Source organism: Dermacentor silvarum, chromosome 6 (assembly GCF_013339745.2).
Source record: "Dermacentor silvarum isolate Dsil-2018 chromosome 6, BIME_Dsil_1.4, whole genome shotgun sequence".
In the NCBI taxonomy this organism is placed as follows: domain Eukaryota; kingdom Metazoa; phylum Arthropoda; class Arachnida; order Ixodida; family Ixodidae; genus Dermacentor; species Dermacentor silvarum.
The window spans coordinates 41,475,383-41,493,255 of record NC_051159.1 but is presented as its reverse complement, the minus strand read 5'-3'; the positions used below and the strand labels follow the sequence as shown (position 1 = coordinate 41,493,255).

The following is a 17,873-nucleotide window of genomic DNA, read 5'->3' as shown; positions in this document are numbered from 1 at the left end:
TTGCGCTTGCTATAAACCGTTTCCTGTGCAAAGGTTTTCAATAAAGGGAACATTTTCTATTACGTACATATTACGTATGCATATTATTAAAGGTACACTTCTATTACGTACAACCAAAATACAGGGTCAAATGAAGAAAAAAATCTACTGCAGTTTCTCGCAACGAATCCGACCAATGTGTTTCTCATGAACTGCCAAAACTTCGAATCTCTTGTAATCATAATTTTCTTCAAGCTTCTTAAACCCCATTCTTATTGGTGCCAAATATGGCCGCAGATTATTTGATCACCGCTTTCTTGCCACCCAGAGCAGGTGATATGCACTTGGCAGCAGGTTCCTACAATACAGTACAAGGCTCTAACATCTGGTTGATGCGACGCGTGCAGACCAGCGTCCTAATCTGTGGCAAAACATCAACAAAATTATGTAATTAGCACTGATGACACTCAAACTTGTCGAATTAGTATATTTTTGTTTTTCTCGATCCCGGCTATTTCCTGCAAAACATTGATTCCAACAAGCATCATTTGAGAAAAAAAAGCACCAAAAAGTCTGAAACTACTCTTAAAGCGGCAGCACTTGCTACACAACAGCGTTGTGTAGCACGACAGCGAGTGCACTTAAAATTTGCTGCACTAAATTTGCTGCTGAAGCGCCACATGAAGCTATGGTCACTGGGCACTCATGAGGGAACACACTTATTGAATGTATAAAAAAAGCTATTAAAAACACCTATTGATTTCATAAACAACTCAGTCCCTACACTGCACGTGCTTTTAAGTAGTCGTCTGTCGCGGAAAATAGGGCCCGAATTCACAAAAACTTCCTATGGTAGAATTTTCCGGAAGAAAGAATTTTAGCCAATCCGGATGCCAGACATGTCATTAGCGGACGCGGCCAGCCAATAGCAAAGCGAACTTACGAAAGAAAACCTTTGTGAATCTGGCCCCAGAAGTATTAGGCGGAGAAGACGATGATGTCATGCCGGCGTATTCTAGCAACGAGCCTTCATGAAGTAAATACACCTTGTAAATGTTCATCCACGTAACACTATAAAACTTGATGGCTATTTAAGCGAGCCTTCGCCAAAATAAAAGAATGAACAAATTGTTCTCTTCTCATAATGCTGTCGAAAATTTACAGGAGATCAGTCCCCAAACTGAACCACTATATTTCCCTTATGTGATAGGAGGCGCACCGTTCATTTGTTCCACCTTTTATGACAGAGGGTCAATGGCTATACTATAAAATATTGAGGACGCGTATGCAACCTCAGGACTGACACCTTCAAAAGAGCCTGTTGTTGAAAGACGGAAAATAATGCGCAAGGGAGAACTTATTTCAATAATCTCAAAAATTCTAGCATTTCATACTCGGTACACCTTCGTCATTGCTAAAAGGCACGGCAGCGAAAGCGTCATCTTCGATGCTGATACACGTGCGCATCAATTGCCTGCTAAATAAGGAAAACAACTTTTTAGTACACAACGGGTAGGAACTAGACCTCACCCGGTATGCGCCTCATTTTCTATAGACACAACAAGAAAGAAACCAATGAGAATGGAAAAAATATGGGTTTTTAAATGCCAAAACCACGATCTGATTATAAGCAAGCCGAATTTGGGGACTCTGGATTAACTTTGACCACATGGGATTCTTTGACGTACGTCCAATGTTCTCTACGCAAGCGTCTTTGCATGTCGCGCTCACCGAAATGCGACAGCCGCGGCCGGAAATCCAACCCGCGACCTTGTGCTTAGCAGCGCAATGCCATAGTGAGCGTAACTATCTGGCCTGGTCATTGGGTTATCTTCTAAATTTGTTGTAACGCAGGCAGTATGATACGGACATAGAAGACGCACCTGACGACACACGATGCTGAGTGTTCTCCCATGTGCCTTTGTCGCTGTGCCTGCGCTACAGCAAATTGGAAAAATGAGACGAAACATCAACTCACTAATGTCGCTAAGGAATGCTTTACTATTTTTTTTCTCATACGTCGCATAAGGACTTCCATTACAGTCTGCTAACAAATACTGTAGATCCATTAACGAATAGCCATTTTCCTCATTTATTTGCACATTCCATGAATGGCGGCTTGTGAACCGACAGGCGAGCAAGCTTTACCTGCCGAATTACAATTTGGGAAATCGTGCTTGTCGGCACATGCGTATAAAAAATATAGCTTTTGGATGAATGGAGTTCAGTGTCTCACCAAGGGCTTTGACGTCCGTAAGTTTCAGCAGTACCACTAATAAAGCAAGCAGCATCATCAGTGGCAATCTCCAGGCCATCACCAGCGATGCCTGTGCGTTTCCGATGAAGGGTTTCCCCGGACCGCAGGCCATGCAGTTGCCGCGACCAAGTTGCAGGATGCTGTCGCCGTCAACTCCCACTGCTGCCGAGAACCAAAACACTATCCGAGATGCGCGCGCTCGTGTGTTCCGCCTGCCAGCGCCTTCGCGTCCGTTCGAGAAACTCGCGCCGCTGACTCGGCTGTCTGCTCTGGGAAAGCAGCGGCGAGGAAAGGAAGGAAGGTCGTCGAGCAGGGACGGAAAGGAGCTGTCGGGAAGGGCGCCGCTGGAGGAGAACTCGCTTGATGCGGAGTGTATGGTCGGGAGCGACAAGCGCGCCGCCAAGCGAGCGGTGCGAGTCGGTGCTTCCCTCGGGGCCGGTGGTCTGCGTGGGTCTCGGCACCGGAACGGCTGTTTCATTCTTGCTTTTATGTTCGATGATGTGAACTTTGCCAAGTGCTGCAATCCATTCTTCTTGTTCGTTTGTTTGCCTTTGGTTAGAAGATATGCTTTCGTGCGTTCCTTTTTGCATATATGTACTGTCGACGCTTCAGCAGTGAGCTTGCTTATGCCAAGATGTCCTTTACATCGAAACTGTTTGACTTGACTACAGGAAAGCTCGGCTCCAATTGCTAATTACATACTGCGTAGAGGTGCATGTGTGCTTTTGTGTGAATGTTTCTGCATGTCAGTGTGCGTGTGTGTGTGTGTGTGTGTGTGTGTGTGTGTGTGTGTGTGTGTGTGTGTGTGTGTGTGTGTGTGTGTGTGTGTGTGTGCGCGTGCGTGTGCGTGTGCGTGTGCGTGCGTGCGTGCGTGCGTGTGCGTGTGTGTGTGTGTGTGTGTGTGTGTGTGTGTGTGTGTGTGTGTGTGTGTGTGTGTGTGTGTGTGTGTGTGTGTGCGTGCGTGCGTGCGTGTGTGTGTGTGTGTGTGTGTGTGTGTGTGTGTGTGTGTGTGTGTGTGTGTGTGTGTGTGTGTGTGTGTGTGTGTGTGTGTGTGTGTGTGTGTGTGTGTGTGTGTGTGTGTGTGTGTGTGTGTGTGTTTACTGGATTACGCGCGTGCCTCATAATCAGAACTGGTTTTGGCACGTAAAACCCCATAATTTAATTTTAACTGGATTACGTGCGCACACGTCTTTTGGCGTAATTACATGCTGCTCGTGCTGACCAACGAAAGTCGTGTTCGCAGTCAGAGAACAAAGCTACACACTGATGATGCCGCTCTCTGCTGGTTGAGCTGGTGTAAGAGCGTAATAAGTATTAATGCTCGTGAAAATACGAAGCGACCACCGTTATTCCTGATAACATGCCGAGTAACGTGCCGCTGTGCGCAATGAACGAAAGGTTCGCATTGGTATAACTTTTTTGAACAGCAAGATGCGCGCACAACGCAGCCAAAACGTTCAGCGAACAAGCCGGCAACAGTCACGTAGTTCTAGTTTTATAATCTTTCTGTTTTCAAGATCACACAGATTTTGCTAGAAGCTGTACACATTATTGTGGCGGGGATAAGAGTAGGCAGAACAAAAGAGAGATTATTTAGGGAGCATGTACAGAGAGAAGCCGAGATAGCGGTACAACAACCACACGAGCGCTTCGATCATCGTCTTCATCCCATTGCTGGCGCATTCTCCAGTGTACGGGAATGTCGTGTAATATATGACCCCCGCCGGTGAGTAGCGCGTTCTCGGCGCTTAGGGAAGGGTGGGGTTGTTGTCGGAGAAGTCGTGCTCAGACGGGAGACGGGCACAGACATCACTACATGGTACGGAAGGTGACCAGCTACCGTCCACTGGGACCCTCTCGTATATGATTTCAGTGAGCTGTTGAGAACCTTGTAAGGGCCAAAGTAGTGATACAAAGGCTTCAAAGCCCACGTGGCGGGAAGGCGTCCCAAGCAGGACCGAAGAGCCTGGAGAGAAGTAAATGGTTCTGTGGTGGCTGTCATAGTGGGCCTTCTGGCATATCTGCGAGGCAGAGAGGCGAGGTCGTACAATCCGGCGAGCTGCTTGAGCCTGAGCAGCAGCAGCATTGCGGGCGTACTCCGTAGGAGCATACGTAGCTGTGGGCAGGAAAGTCTCAAAGGGCAACGTTGAGTGGCGGCCAAACAGGTAAAAGGGGGCAAGTCGTGGCGCGACAAGTTTTACTCGAACCTCACATGAAGCAAAGTGTACTCCCATTCCTGATGATATGCGGAAACGTACATAGACAACATTGTTGTCAGCGTGCCATCAAGGCGCTCAGTAAGGTCATTTGTTTGTGGGTGGTAGGCTGTGGTTAGCTTGTGACGTCTGTAGCAGGAACGAAGGATGCTGTCGGCGACATTTGGTAGAAATGAATGACCATGGTCGGTCAGCAGCTGTCGTGGCGCGGCGTGGCGGAGAATGACATCGTGAAGCAGAAAGTCTGTGACGCATGTGGCACAGCTTGTCGGCAGTATCCGGGTGATGGCACATCGTGTGGTGAAGTCAGTAGCTATGGTAATCCACTTGTGGCGGAAATTGTTAAATGAGATCTAAGGCCACGTGGTAGGATGGTACAGTTGGAATCTCGATAGACTTCAGTTGACCTGCGCGGAACAAGCAAGGGCAACTCCTGCACTGGCTGTACTCATAAGCAGTGACATACCGGCGCAAGAACGGTACAGGCCTGGCCAGAATAATTGACGCCGCACCCGGTGGTATGTGCGGGACACTCCGAGATGTCCGGCGGTTGAGTAATCGTGTAGCTGTTGGACCACAGTCGAACGGAGAGTCGTAGGAAGTACAAGCGGAAAGTCTGAGCCGTGGGAATTAGTATTGCGTCTGTAGACAATACTACCACGGAGCACAAACATGGGTCGAAATGGTGAGAGCGTACATGGTGGTTTATGGGGCGTAAGTCTGCCTGTGCCTTCTGGATATCGCTAAAGTCAGAAACGGCGAGGACGCATGCGTCGGAATCATGGGCAGGAGAGTTGGGAAGATCCACGGGATGACGGGAGAGGCAGTCGGCGTACCATTGCAGTTCGGCTGGACTTGCAAATGACATCACAGGATTCCTGAAGCTTCAACGGCCAATGTCCAAGTCGTCCAATAGGGTTTTTAAGGGAGGACAACCAGCTTAGTACAGGATGGTCTGTGATGATCGAAAACTGTGACGACCGAAAACAAGTATGGTCGAAATTTTTCGACCACCCAAACTTGACCGATGCATTCCCAGTTCAGTGATCGAAAACTTGCGCTATGAAGAGGAGAGCAGTCGCCTGACATAGGTGATTACGCGGTCTTTTCTTTGCTTGCCCCTGTGCGAGGACAGCGCTGATGACGTGTCCACTGGCATCGGTACGAACTTCAGTGGCCGCTGACGAGTCGAAATTGGCCGAAGGTGGCTAGGGTGTGATAAGTAATCTAGCAAGTGTGCGAAAAGAATCAGCTTGTTCGGAACCCCACGATAATGATATGTCCTTCTTCAGTCGTTGCGCTAAGGGACGGGCAATGGTGGCGTAGTTATTTACGAAGTGTCGAAAATTTTGTAGTTACCGCCAAATTAAAGTGTTCAAAGCATAGCGTTAGTTGGCTAAACGCTTCGTCACCGGTTACAGCTTGACTTATCAACGAATGAGTGGTTGCGTGTAATTGGCTATTGAATAAAGTAATCAAATTAAAGTGAGTTACCGAGCAAAAAGTAATGGATGAAATAAAAAGCTACCACAATATAATTCATTACAAGTATTCATTCCCATGTGATTCGTTACCTAGAAGTGTGAGTATGAGTAAACGCTCTTTCGAGTTTGTCACCCCTACTTTCTGGAAAAATTGGCAGCGCAATTTATAACCCTTGGCCCTTTCTCCAGCCCTAACTAGCACGGCTAAAGATGTGTTTTAAATGTTACGACGAGGCCCGCCCTACCTTACCTACACCTTTTTTTCAATTCCCACTGAGAGCTGGGAAATGTTTTGAGCGATGTTTATAAACGTTGCAAAGCGAAGCAGTTTTTCTTATTAACAAAAGGCCCCTTGCCGAAACGTTTGCTCCTGCCTGACACATCTATTGTTTGTTTATTGTTGATCGACTGCACAGTTACCCACTTAAAGGACCTGTGAATGCATCTTGCTGAAACGTAACCTGAAATTGCCCACTGACAAAGAAATCCTCTTACAGCGTCTTACAGGCCCGGTGTGTTATCAGCCTGCACATATATTGTCGCAAATGTGCGCATCTCATTTTCTTATTATAATAATAATTGAGTAGCCACACGCAGAAGCAAGCTCCTAATTCTGTTGCCAATCCCTCACGGCAGAAGCGCGCTTCATGCATTTTCCTTATAAGTACTCTACCCAAAAATTTACATGACGGTACCTTCGTTTTAAACACGTTGACGGTTTATGACCTCGTTAAATGAAATGTAGGCTCTCTATAGATCGATCTAAGTAACAAAAAACGACTACACTAGATGAAATGACCACACCTCTGACATCTTGCTCTAGCTCCTACTACTGAAAGATGACTGCGCCATCTATTTGCTTTGAATAAAATATGCACTTACTAAGGCACTCACGTGGTGAAATTTATTGCTAATAATTGACAAAACAATGCAAATACTGATGGCAAGTCTGCTCCTTCATACTGTGAACTGTTAGAACTCAGCCATACGGTAGTTCAAAATTGTTCCCGAAGACAGATTTATTTAAAATAATTCCCAAACATATAAATCTGGCATGTGCATCTGGCATAAACCTGGCATATAAATCTGGCATAAATCTGGCATGACGGCGACCTTCAAGTGACCTTGAATCAAAAGCCAGAGCCGTTATCCGGGCACTCAAACGAGACAATCCAGGCACTTGAACGAATTCAACCGGACACTCAAATTAGAACATCCACTCATCGTTGCGCGAACAAAACTAGATCATCCGGGCAACCGAGTTAAGAAAATGCGGTCTCTGGCCCCCAACTTTGTACAGGACCGCATTGCATACGCTAGATACTTCCCAAACAAGTTACCAAAAATATTGCTTCCGATTTATGCCTAATGTTTCGCAATATCGCTCAAGCTGTAACTTCTAGTACGATGAAGATTTATTTGTCATTTACAATGACGTTTAAAAGGCAGAGACATTGCCTGTGCTCTTTTGAACGCCATTGATCCGCGAGTCGTGAGCCATCCGCGACAAAAAGAAACAGTAGCGACAGACGCTGAGAGCACTGCAGTGTTGAAAAAAAAAACGGTTGCAGGCGGCGGCACTACAAGCAGCAAAAGACACCATATGGTAGTCACTTCATGCTTACGTTTACTCTCGATTAGGGGAGAGCCAGCATTTAATTTTATGTTTCCATATTGCGTTCTTTTTGGCTATTGTCACTACCGCACTATAGTCAGCATATGTTCCATTCAATACCTTGTGGGAACATTTAAGCAACATTATTGGGCCTTAAGAGGAAGCTTTAGCTCGGGAACTCACTAACAAAATATATGGGAATGTACAAATCATTTTTCTCGGCAACTACGGAACCAAATTTAATGATGTTTGTTCCATTTAAAAGGAAAAGTTAGATTCTTGTGACTGTTGGTAGCGAATCTCCGATTTAAGCTGTCAATGTTTTCATAAAATTGTTCCAAATCACAAATTACCAGAAAACGGAACTATCCAAATTACAGCTCTCTAACTTAGCAAACTAATGATATCACAATTCGGTAAATTTCATCTAAAGCGGCATCTAAAGCAGACAAAATTCACGTATTATAAATGACTCTCAATTAAAGCACAAACAGGCGAGTAGAACTATTGCAAAGCTCGTGTAAACGATGTAACAATTTCGCGTAAGATATAAAATAATGTATCAAATTCGCCCGCTTTGGATACTCTAACGGAGGTAGTTTGCAGACCAGCGATATCTGTTCTTGGTGTGGAACTTCAAATTTTTAAACTTCGTCCTTCTATATTTCCGGACAGCAATTTTCGCAAATTCCTTTTATAAAATTCAGGCCTTAAATCAAAATCCTGCTTCCGAAAGTCGCTACAATTTACTGTCTCTCTCAAGTGCAACAACTTTTATTAAATTCTGCCTTGTGGGTATCTCAGAAAACCGTTTCTGCGTTTTGCGTAACATTGTATTTTAATAGGCCACATCGGACTTGGGCCCGAAGTTAAGCTTCCTCTGAAGTGTATTTCTCTCCAGCATTGTATTATTATAAACATATTGTTACCCGTCGTGGTGGCGTAGGGGCTATGGTGCGGCGCTGCTGTAAGCCCGAGGTCGCGGGTTCAAAACCCGACTGCGGTGGTGCATTTTCGATGGAGGCAAAAGCGCCCGTGTGCAGTGCATTGGTGACACTTTAAAGATCCTCGGGTGGTCTACATTATTAAGGAGGCCCCCAGTATGGCGTGGCACATAATCAGATCATGGTTTTGGCACGTAAAACCCCAGAATATATGAACTTTATAAGCATATTGCTATTAGTGATTAGTGAAGCAAAGATTAGTAAAGCATGGACTACAGTACCACACAAGCTATAAATATTCGAGAGGTGGCGGAAACAACAGATTCAGATTTGTATTAATAATCACTGAAAAAAGAAAGCTGTATACAGAGACTTGCGTAGAAAGAAGCGCAGATATACTTCAGGGTTTATGTCTAAAAACGTTTTCCTGGGGATAAACACATAAAGGTGTGGTTTCTCATATAAGACCGTAAAAAGTGACAGAGCTAAGACATGATAACTATATTCCCGAGTCACTATTTATGTTCCGCGTGTGTGTGTGTGTTCATGTGTGCGTATATATGCGTGTGTGTGTATGTGTGCGTGTGTTTGTATGCGTGCGTGCATGTGTGTGTGGCAGGTTTTAGTGTGGATCCGCCCCTTTCTTTACCGCCCCTTCTAGGTGTCACGTGCATGCTTGCATACAGTAAACGTGGCACGTGCACGGCTTTCAGTGCCTAGGGTAATAGCTGTGATGCGAGAACTGCGAATGCCTATCGTATGAGCAAAAGTCTTGAATGGAGTGTCCGCATGCTTTGTGCTAGTACGTGTGGGGGTTAACCGCGGATGGCTCCTACGACGATCGGCGGGAGGTATTTCAGGCCGCCAGACGAGGGAAAGACGTAAGCGGACACCGCAATGGACACCGCAGAGACGGGGGTGGGCGGGGCGGCCCAGGATATATCCCCGTCGGCTAGCGGCGCCTGGTGCGGTCTCGTAACCGACGGCTGGGGAGACGAGGTCCAGCTGCGGCCTACGCGAGGGGCTGCGAAGCGGTGCGGGCGTTCTTTGCGCATCCAGCGCAGAAAAGGTCGGTCAGTGGGACTACAGACCCGGCTCAACGACGAGCATGGACGCCGGGCTGCGAGTCGCGACCTTCGTAGCCGCGGCTGCTGCACTGCTGACCGCTACAATAACGGCGGCCGAGTACTCTTCAAGAGATCGGTAAGTGACGTTGACATCGGTCCACGCTTGCCCTGTGATTCACTACCTTCGGGTTGATCTAATGTCTATTCCTTCAAATTGGGAAAACGAGATTTGTCAGGACTACTTTTGCTGGATTATACTCATTTCTAATCGTCCTCTGATCACGAGCCCCCACGGTCATGGTGACTACGTAAGAGGGGCACCGCTCGAAACACCGAGAAAGCATGGTAAGGAACGGTATTCGACTAGTATCTTTACAGAAACCCGGTCGAACTCGTTCGTCAACAACCCATGGCGGCTGAGGCGTATGAGATTGCCTTAATAACTATCGAAACTACGCAGATAGTACCTATGGATTTCACAAGATGAGTAAAAAATACTTGTCAACGAGCGTTTCATGCACGCTGACGCAATCTTTCTGTTATTTTTCGGAGTCCTTTGCGTGCGCTATTCGAGGTGACGAAGCGAAAACAATTAGAGGTAAAGGTTAACACATGTTTCTGCAGCCTATGGCTTGCGCATTTTTCCTCGTCGGCAGTTCATTAGATGACTTACAATATACATTGTGGGCCTGTATAAGCAAATTTTAGCCACAGCTTTGAACATTTATCTGCAAACAGCCAGGGCGAAAACGATCGGAACCCTAGGAAGGTTGAACGATTACATTTATCTTCTTTCCAAACCCTATTTCGCCCACAGCAGTTCAGGGTAGCAAATCGAAACTCCTCTCTTGTTAACATCCCTGGCTTTCCTCTCTATTGATCTCTCCTTAACTCTCCTTATTTCTGTTCTGCCAACTAAATAAAAATAATAAAAATAACTAAAAGAAAAGAAAAGGGAATGATAGGTCTCCTAGCAGAAGTTCCCGAGTGATGAAAGATAGTCTATTGAAAACATTGAGACGGAGGAATTACTTAATAACTGTGCGCTTCCAGTACAATCATATCGTAGAGTAACTTCTGCAATAGCAGAAACCTGACAGGAGACCTAGGGCTGTTCAGCGAGCAACGAAACCCGCAATTATATGCTGTTACAATAATAGATAAAATCGCGTGTGCATAAATCAGATGGAAGGAGAGGGATCGGTATTCTGGATATTAAGACATCGCTCTCGCGTAACAAGGTTATTAAACTGCTTCAGAAGAAACTGCAACTCACGTGATCTTCAGAGAAAGCATTATTTAAAATTAAATTCTAGTGCTTCAGGTGCCAAAACCACGGTCTGATTATTAGGCACACCGCAGGAAGGGGGGTGGGGGGCTCCGGAAAAATTTTGACCAGCTGGGCCTGTTTTTTTTACGAGCATTTTTTAAAATTTCGCCCACATCGAAATGCGACCACCGCTGCCGAGATTTGACCCCGTGACCTCGTGCTTATAGCAGCGCCATGCCACTAGGCACGAGGTGGCATTGCGACTAAGCAACCGCGGTGGGTGGCGAGAATTCATAGATTGGGAAAGCCGTGAGCAAAACGACCCCTTATCCTGTATTTTCAAGATTAGAGAGAGAGAGAGAGAGAGAAACGAGTGCTGCTCTGTAACTCAGCTAAACTGGAAGGAACCCACATTTACGTTCAAAGTGGCTACGCACAGATACATTGAGGAAACGTAAGCTGCTCCTAAGCGAGCGCAAAACAGGATAAAAAGCATGGTAAGAAGGTACAGATTGTTCACGATAACTTGCCAATTGATAACCGGTTTTACTGCTGGCATGGCGGTTCTCATTCTCGCAGACGTCTGAAGTGTGCGGTGAAATGATGCTGAGCTAGCGGTCAGGCCCAACGGCGCTTTCACTGAACGCGAGAAGCATTGCAAACAAAACTGAAGTGCTTGAAAATATTTTGATACGGTATATCCGCTCATGCGTTATTACTGAGACGTGGTTGCCCAATACCGTGCATGACGAAGAAATTATGCCATCAGGTTATCAACCGTACAGATGTGACAGTGCTTCTCATGGCGATGGTGCAGCGGTTGTCACAAAGAATGGTGATGATGTACTTTCTGCCCACCGGACTGAGTCACTTCAGTCTCTATTATTGAAAGTGGCTGTTTGAGGGAAAGAGTTTTAGTTTTGTCCAGAATCCTTTAGTTCTCAATTGCATGATCGCCTTCTACGCTTCCGTGATAAAAAATTAACAACTGGCGACTTCAATTTGTCGGAAATCGATTAGAATAACCTCTGGTATGGATATTCTACTTTGTGTGCCATAATATTGCATGCAATGTTTGCTTTCTGTGTTTAACAAGTCGTAAAGTAACCTACTCGTGAACATTCTATCCCGGATTTCTTTGATTTATTTCTGAAATGTTTCAGAAAGGGTCGGTTCAAACTGAATCCAGAATTTCAGAACATAAATTGTGTTACTTCGTTATGAAATAATAATGCTAGCAATACTTGGAAGCAAGAGTCGTCCCCAATCGTCATTAGAGATTTCAATAGGGTACATGAGGTTTCTGTAATTCATTACACGGAGGCACATCTTGCCATTACAAATACCAATGTCGAATCATTATGGCAACTTTTCCGCGGTAGTATTGAGCACTGCGTTAAAAATTTAGCTCCACTTAAAAATACCTATAAACGCCGATCTAATGTTTGGAATAATCATGACATTACACATATTAAGCGTAAAATTTTGAGACTGCGCAAACAGCATATGATCTTCACCACCCCAGTTAGTCGAATTAAAGCAAAAAATGCTAACCAAAGTTAACAAAGCCCGGCAGAGTTTCTTTAGCGAAAACCTAAAAGCATATATTAGATCAGGCCCCACCAAATTTTGGCATTATTTAGGCAGTAGTAAAAACTAAATATCAAAGGTAACTGTGTACTCATTTACTGTGACAAATGCAATAAAGATTGCCAATCATTCTAATAAATATTTTCAGAGCAATATCTCAGAATGTGATAAAGACATGCCTGTCCTCCAGTCTCCATCGCCACAGGATGTAATTATCAGGCGAGGGGTGCTAGTAATGTTGCTCAATATTAAGCCTAAAAATATTCTGGACTCGCTGTCATTCCTACCGCGTTCTTAAGAAGCTGAAGAGCTGGCTTCATTACCCACATATTTCATCTATCAATTAATACAAGCGTCATAAATCTCCACTGGTAACTGTCAAGGCACCCGTTTGCCTGATCCACAAAAAGGCGTTCGCTTGTCGATCAAAAATTACCGTCCTGTTTTGATTACCAGCACTTCCTGCAAATTATTGGAACATATTGTTGCCAACTACATCTACTAGATTTTGACGTGTGGAAATGTGTTGTCGTAATACCAGGAGGGTTTTAGAGAAAATATGTCGACTGTCACACTACTTGTGTCAACTGTTCACGAGGTCTCGTGCGTTGATGATGTGCCTGGTCAATTTGACACAATATTTTTGTACTTTCAGCAAGGCGTTTTATACGATGCCCTATGCTAGGCTGTTATTTAAATTGGAATGTCTTGGACTCCCATCGGGAATTGTTCATTATAATAAAGTACATCTTTAGAACAGAACTCAGTTTGTTGAGGTGTGTGAATGCTTCTCCAATGTATTGCGAGTTGCATTTGGAATTATGCAAGGGAGTGTCTTAGGGCCACTGTTGTTTATAGTAATTTATAGTAATGATTCAGTTAATGTAATTCCAAAGGAAGGGGGTGTTAGTTTGTTTGCGGACGATTGTGTAGTGTTTAAAGAAATATCACCTAGAACCAACCAGGTTTTGGTACAAAAAGCTTTGCAGTCAATACAGGAATGGTGTCAGGTTAGGGGCATGCAGCTAAAGGCGGAGAAAACTGTACTCTTACGTATAACAAGAAAGAAGGCACTTTCTGCTTTTTATAGTCTTCGTAATAATTCAGTGGGACGAGTTAACACCTGCAAAGATATGGGTGTCATTCTAACAGATAAACTTACATGGTCTAGTCATATTTCAAGCAATTCTACATCTGCGCTCAGGTAACTTTGGACTCTAAAATTAAAACTAAATACTGCTCCCATCAGTGCAAGATTCTTACCTTATAATGATTGCGTTATGTCCAAGGTTGAATGTGTGCCTGTAACTTCTGCATGGTGCTCGCACTAAAGATATTTTACAAAGTTGGAAAAGAGTTCCGAGGAAAACCTATGAATTATTTTCGGGAAGTACAAAAGGTAGGATTCGTCATCTTCACTCGTGCAACCACTTAATAGTTCCACATTTGAGGAACGTGAAAAAGTTGCTCGCCTAACCTTCTGGCAAAAATAATTTCCGTGAAGGTAAATGTTAATTTGCCTGATTGTGTTAAACCAGCCACTAGGACGAGAACAAGGCGATTTCACCGACACTTACTAGCTCCTGTATTGACACGCACTGAAGGATTTAAGCACACTTTCTCTCCCTGAACTGTTGCTGATTGGAATTTGTTGCCAGCTAAAGTGTTAGATTCAGAAAATGTTATCAGGAAGCTAGAAACACATTTGTTGTAGGTCTTTTCACTGTGCAATGATTAGCAATTTTTCTGGCGTATTTGTGCTCCTGGTAGTTATGTTTGAATTTATTGCCAATCTTGATGTATTTGGTCGATTCCAGTGTACTTCGCGCATCTTCATGTCTTCACGTCGGACTTGTTTTCATTAAGATGCGTAATGTTGGCATGTTTTTATACAAACTTGTTCTTGTGTTATATATAGTTCCTCCTGCTTGGGCTAGAGTTATGGCTCGCAGTATTTGTAAATAAACAAATCAATAAATATAATTAAATATTTAAATAATTAATTAGCGGGGTTGGGCAGGCAACGTAGCGTGTAAATCGCGTATAGGGTGCTCTATTGCAATAAGACACTGGCTGCCAAGGGAACGTAAGCGCATTTGAGAGTTTATGTGATTACGTAGTAATAGTAGTAGTAGTAGTAGTAGTAGTAGTAGTAGTAGTAGTAGTAGTAGTAGTAGTAGTAGTGGAAGTGGTAGTGGTAGTAGTAGTGGTAGTAGTAGTAGTAGTAATAGTAGTAGTAGTAGTAGTAGTAGTAGTAGTAGTAGTAGTAATAGTAGTAGTAGTAGTAGTAGTAGTAGTAGTAGTAGTAGTAGTAGTAGTAGTAGTAGTAGTAGTAGTAGTAGTAGAAGAAGAAGTCGGAAGAGGAGGAGGAGGAGGGGTAGTTTCATGCACACTTGCATTGTTAAAGTATAGTGTACTAAAACAGGTAGCAGTAGACGCGGACAAACGTGGTGTTATGGTATGAGATTGGGAAATTTACAGGTACAGCAATTGCTTGGATCATGGTGAATCACGATGATACATGCCATCTTGACCAGAGAACTTGACTTGAGTGATGATTGCGACGCTCAGTTTTATACAGAAAATGTTCTTTCGTCACCTTTGCGGGAGTCATGCTGCCCAAATGCGCAGGGAAAGTGAATTCGACATGATAAAAAATGGAGAAAGAGTTGCCGTCTTCAACCGGCACTTTAAAACAATCGAAAAACGTGTTTATTCATCAGGGTTTTCTGAGGATAATTAGAGACAGAAGTTATAAAAATGATCAAACATAGCTTCAAACGTGTTCGAAGCTCATGAAACAGCTTTTCCCACTTTATTCGCTTACGCTGCACGTATTCTTTGTAATACAGAACGACTTCGCCAAGAATAAGTATTTCTTCAGGAACGCCGACACACCAACCGTTCCATGCAAGAGCATTGAGAAGAAATTTTAAAGCAGCATTCCAAGTTTGCTGCAATTTCAAGTTCTGGGAGTTGCGGCACTGAGACGAGCGCGCACTTCTTTACACGTAGTCACAGAGACTCTCCTGTGAAGCATTAGATATTGCATTTCACGCTTGAGCGACATCCGAGATGAACTTCCTTGTGGTTTACATTTATCAGCACACGTTGTTTTCCATGTCTCTATCATGGTGTTTTCTTCTTACTATTAGATTTCGTCTACATATTGTTATGGTTTTGTCCCGTTATGCGGTACTACGACAAGCTTTCACTCGTTTTTTTTTCTCTCTCTCTCTAATAAGACCCTAGGCCAAGTGCAACTTACTCAATGCTCGTAGATTTCAATTTTTTATTGAAGCTGGTTTTACCAGTTGTTTTAACAGTCACGTTGGCATGACCGCCTGAAAAAGAAACCAAGTGCTAATGACAACGAAAACTGAAGGTGGGTTGAGTAGGAGCGGTGGAGGGGGGGGGGGGGGGGGGTGGCGTCAGCATATTAGGCAAGAATACAACGCCGCGAGCAAATATCTGCGCCAGTACACGAGCGCTAGAACAAATCACCACCGAATACTTCTGTCGGAAACGCCTGCTTTCCTCTCCGACATTTGCGGCATAATTAAGTTAGTTTGCATTCGCGTGAACTTCATCCAGCGCCCCGAGCGAGTCGTCAGCCGCATGCAGCACAACTGGCTCGGCGAACTATATTTTGTTCCTTGCATCTTCCTGCGCCTGGTTTCAATCTTCCCAGTGTGCGTGTGACGGCTTCAGGAAGTTTGGCTTGTAGCTGCGCAGTCGCGACTCGCTTCGACGCCATTCGCAACACTGTCATTATGAGACAGAGAGAACCGTTGTTTCCGCGCTTTTTATGTTTTTTGGTTTTCATAATACGCTGTGAGAAGCGGGGGCTTCACATTACGTCATAATGCTTGTTCAGAGAGCGCTGGCAGTCATTAGCAGCATTAAGGCGGTTAACCAGGATAGGCCATAATATAACGTACGTTCCGATACATGAACTTACTGCGAGTGAAAATATACAGTAAGGTTATTTTCTGCGTGTGGCTACTACAGTTCCGTTTGGCGTATTGGAAACACCTTTTCTAAATTGGCTTAAAAGGATGACATGCTTCGGGGCCACCCCAATTTACACCTACTCAAATGCATGATAAATACAAAAGTGTTGTCATGACACGACGCGTCAACCGGTATGAAATTCGGTGCATTTAATAGGGAAAACTGAGATCAACGAACTATACAAACCATTCTCTTTATTTATGGTCTTATGTTCACAACAAAATCATCAGATATGAAAACTAAAACAAAAAAATAACCATGTTTCCTAATTCCTCACTCTGCCCTAAATAGAGATATCACTGTTTTGTAAACTGCATCTGATTGCGAGCAGGTACCTCAGATATATGATTTCATGGATTACTTGAAATTTTTACAACAGTTACGAGGGTTCGACAAATTTTCAACTGATGGGTGTTGAACCGAACGGAAGGTGAACGGAAAACAGGAGCTGAAGCGTTATTTTCAGCTAAATTAAAACCGAACCAAACTGATAAATTTTCTGCCATCTTGGAAACGTACCCGAGCCGGAACTTTTCGGAGCAACCTTTTTCCTCGTTTGAGCTGGGAAGCGATATAAGTACAACACGCATTTTCATGCACACTGCAAGAACCGCCACCTCTATATAGTCTCCATTTATTTCCAGTCGTTCACAACACACCTTCAGCCTCCCCCCCTTTCTCTTCTCTGCATCTAGTGAGTTCAAGCACCGCAGTGCACTGGTCGCGGTGCTGCAGTTTGTACTGTTGCTTTAGTGACCGCTATTGCTTCTGCAGCGTTGTTGGTGTTTTGCGAAAATTCTCCACAGCACGCGCAGATAGCGATAAGTCAAGTTAGACCGAGAACCGGGCTTTGTTTCAAGGTATTCAGCTAATAAAAAAGGTGACAGTCACTTTATCATACGCTACAGAGGATGAAAGCGAAAGCCTGCGCGCTCACGAGACATTAATAAATTACTTGACATTGTCATTCCAATGCGTTGTTATTTCGCATTACTTGTTTTCTCCCCCAAACGTCGTGGGTTCGAGGGCCCTAATTAACCGTCTCTTAATTAATCTAGAGTTAATTAGGGTAGAGTAGAGGGAGTCTAATCTATGGTGGCACCATGAATTTTTTGGCCATAACGCCGGACAACAAATTTTCGACCCGTGAGCCATCTATGGCTTTCGCCTTAATAAGCAATAGCGCAATCGACGTGACTGTATAGATTTTAGTTGTTGCTTCTTTTTGCTTGTGAACAACCCTCGCCGAAAAATGTGTAAACGACGGCAGCCACGTCTATTGAGCCAAATATCATATACCTACGGGTATATGGCTCCTTGGCTCATTCTGGGGATCCTTGGCTCATACTGGGGAAAGTGGGCCGATCCCGGAGATAGGAGGGGTGGTTGGGGAGGAGGGGCGGGGGCGGGTGGGGGGGGGGGGGACACGAGAAGAGC

General features: G+C 44.4%; 1 protein-coding gene across 2 annotated transcripts in view; it reads left to right on the top strand.

Moving 5' to 3' along the window:
* Nucleotides 1-9,490: 9,490 nt before the first annotated feature.
* LOC119455463 (cubilin) overlaps nt 9,491-17,873 on the top strand; it is a 233,580-nt gene continuing 225,197 nt past the window's right edge. For both annotated transcript variants that reach the window (XM_037716873.2, XM_037716872.2), the window contains exon 1: nt 9,491-9,698. In XM_037716873.2, coding sequence (XP_037572801.1) covers nt 9,604-9,698 — 95 coding nt within the window. In that variant the 5' untranslated portion in view covers nt 9,491-9,603. The remainder of the gene's footprint in view (nt 9,699-17,873) is intronic.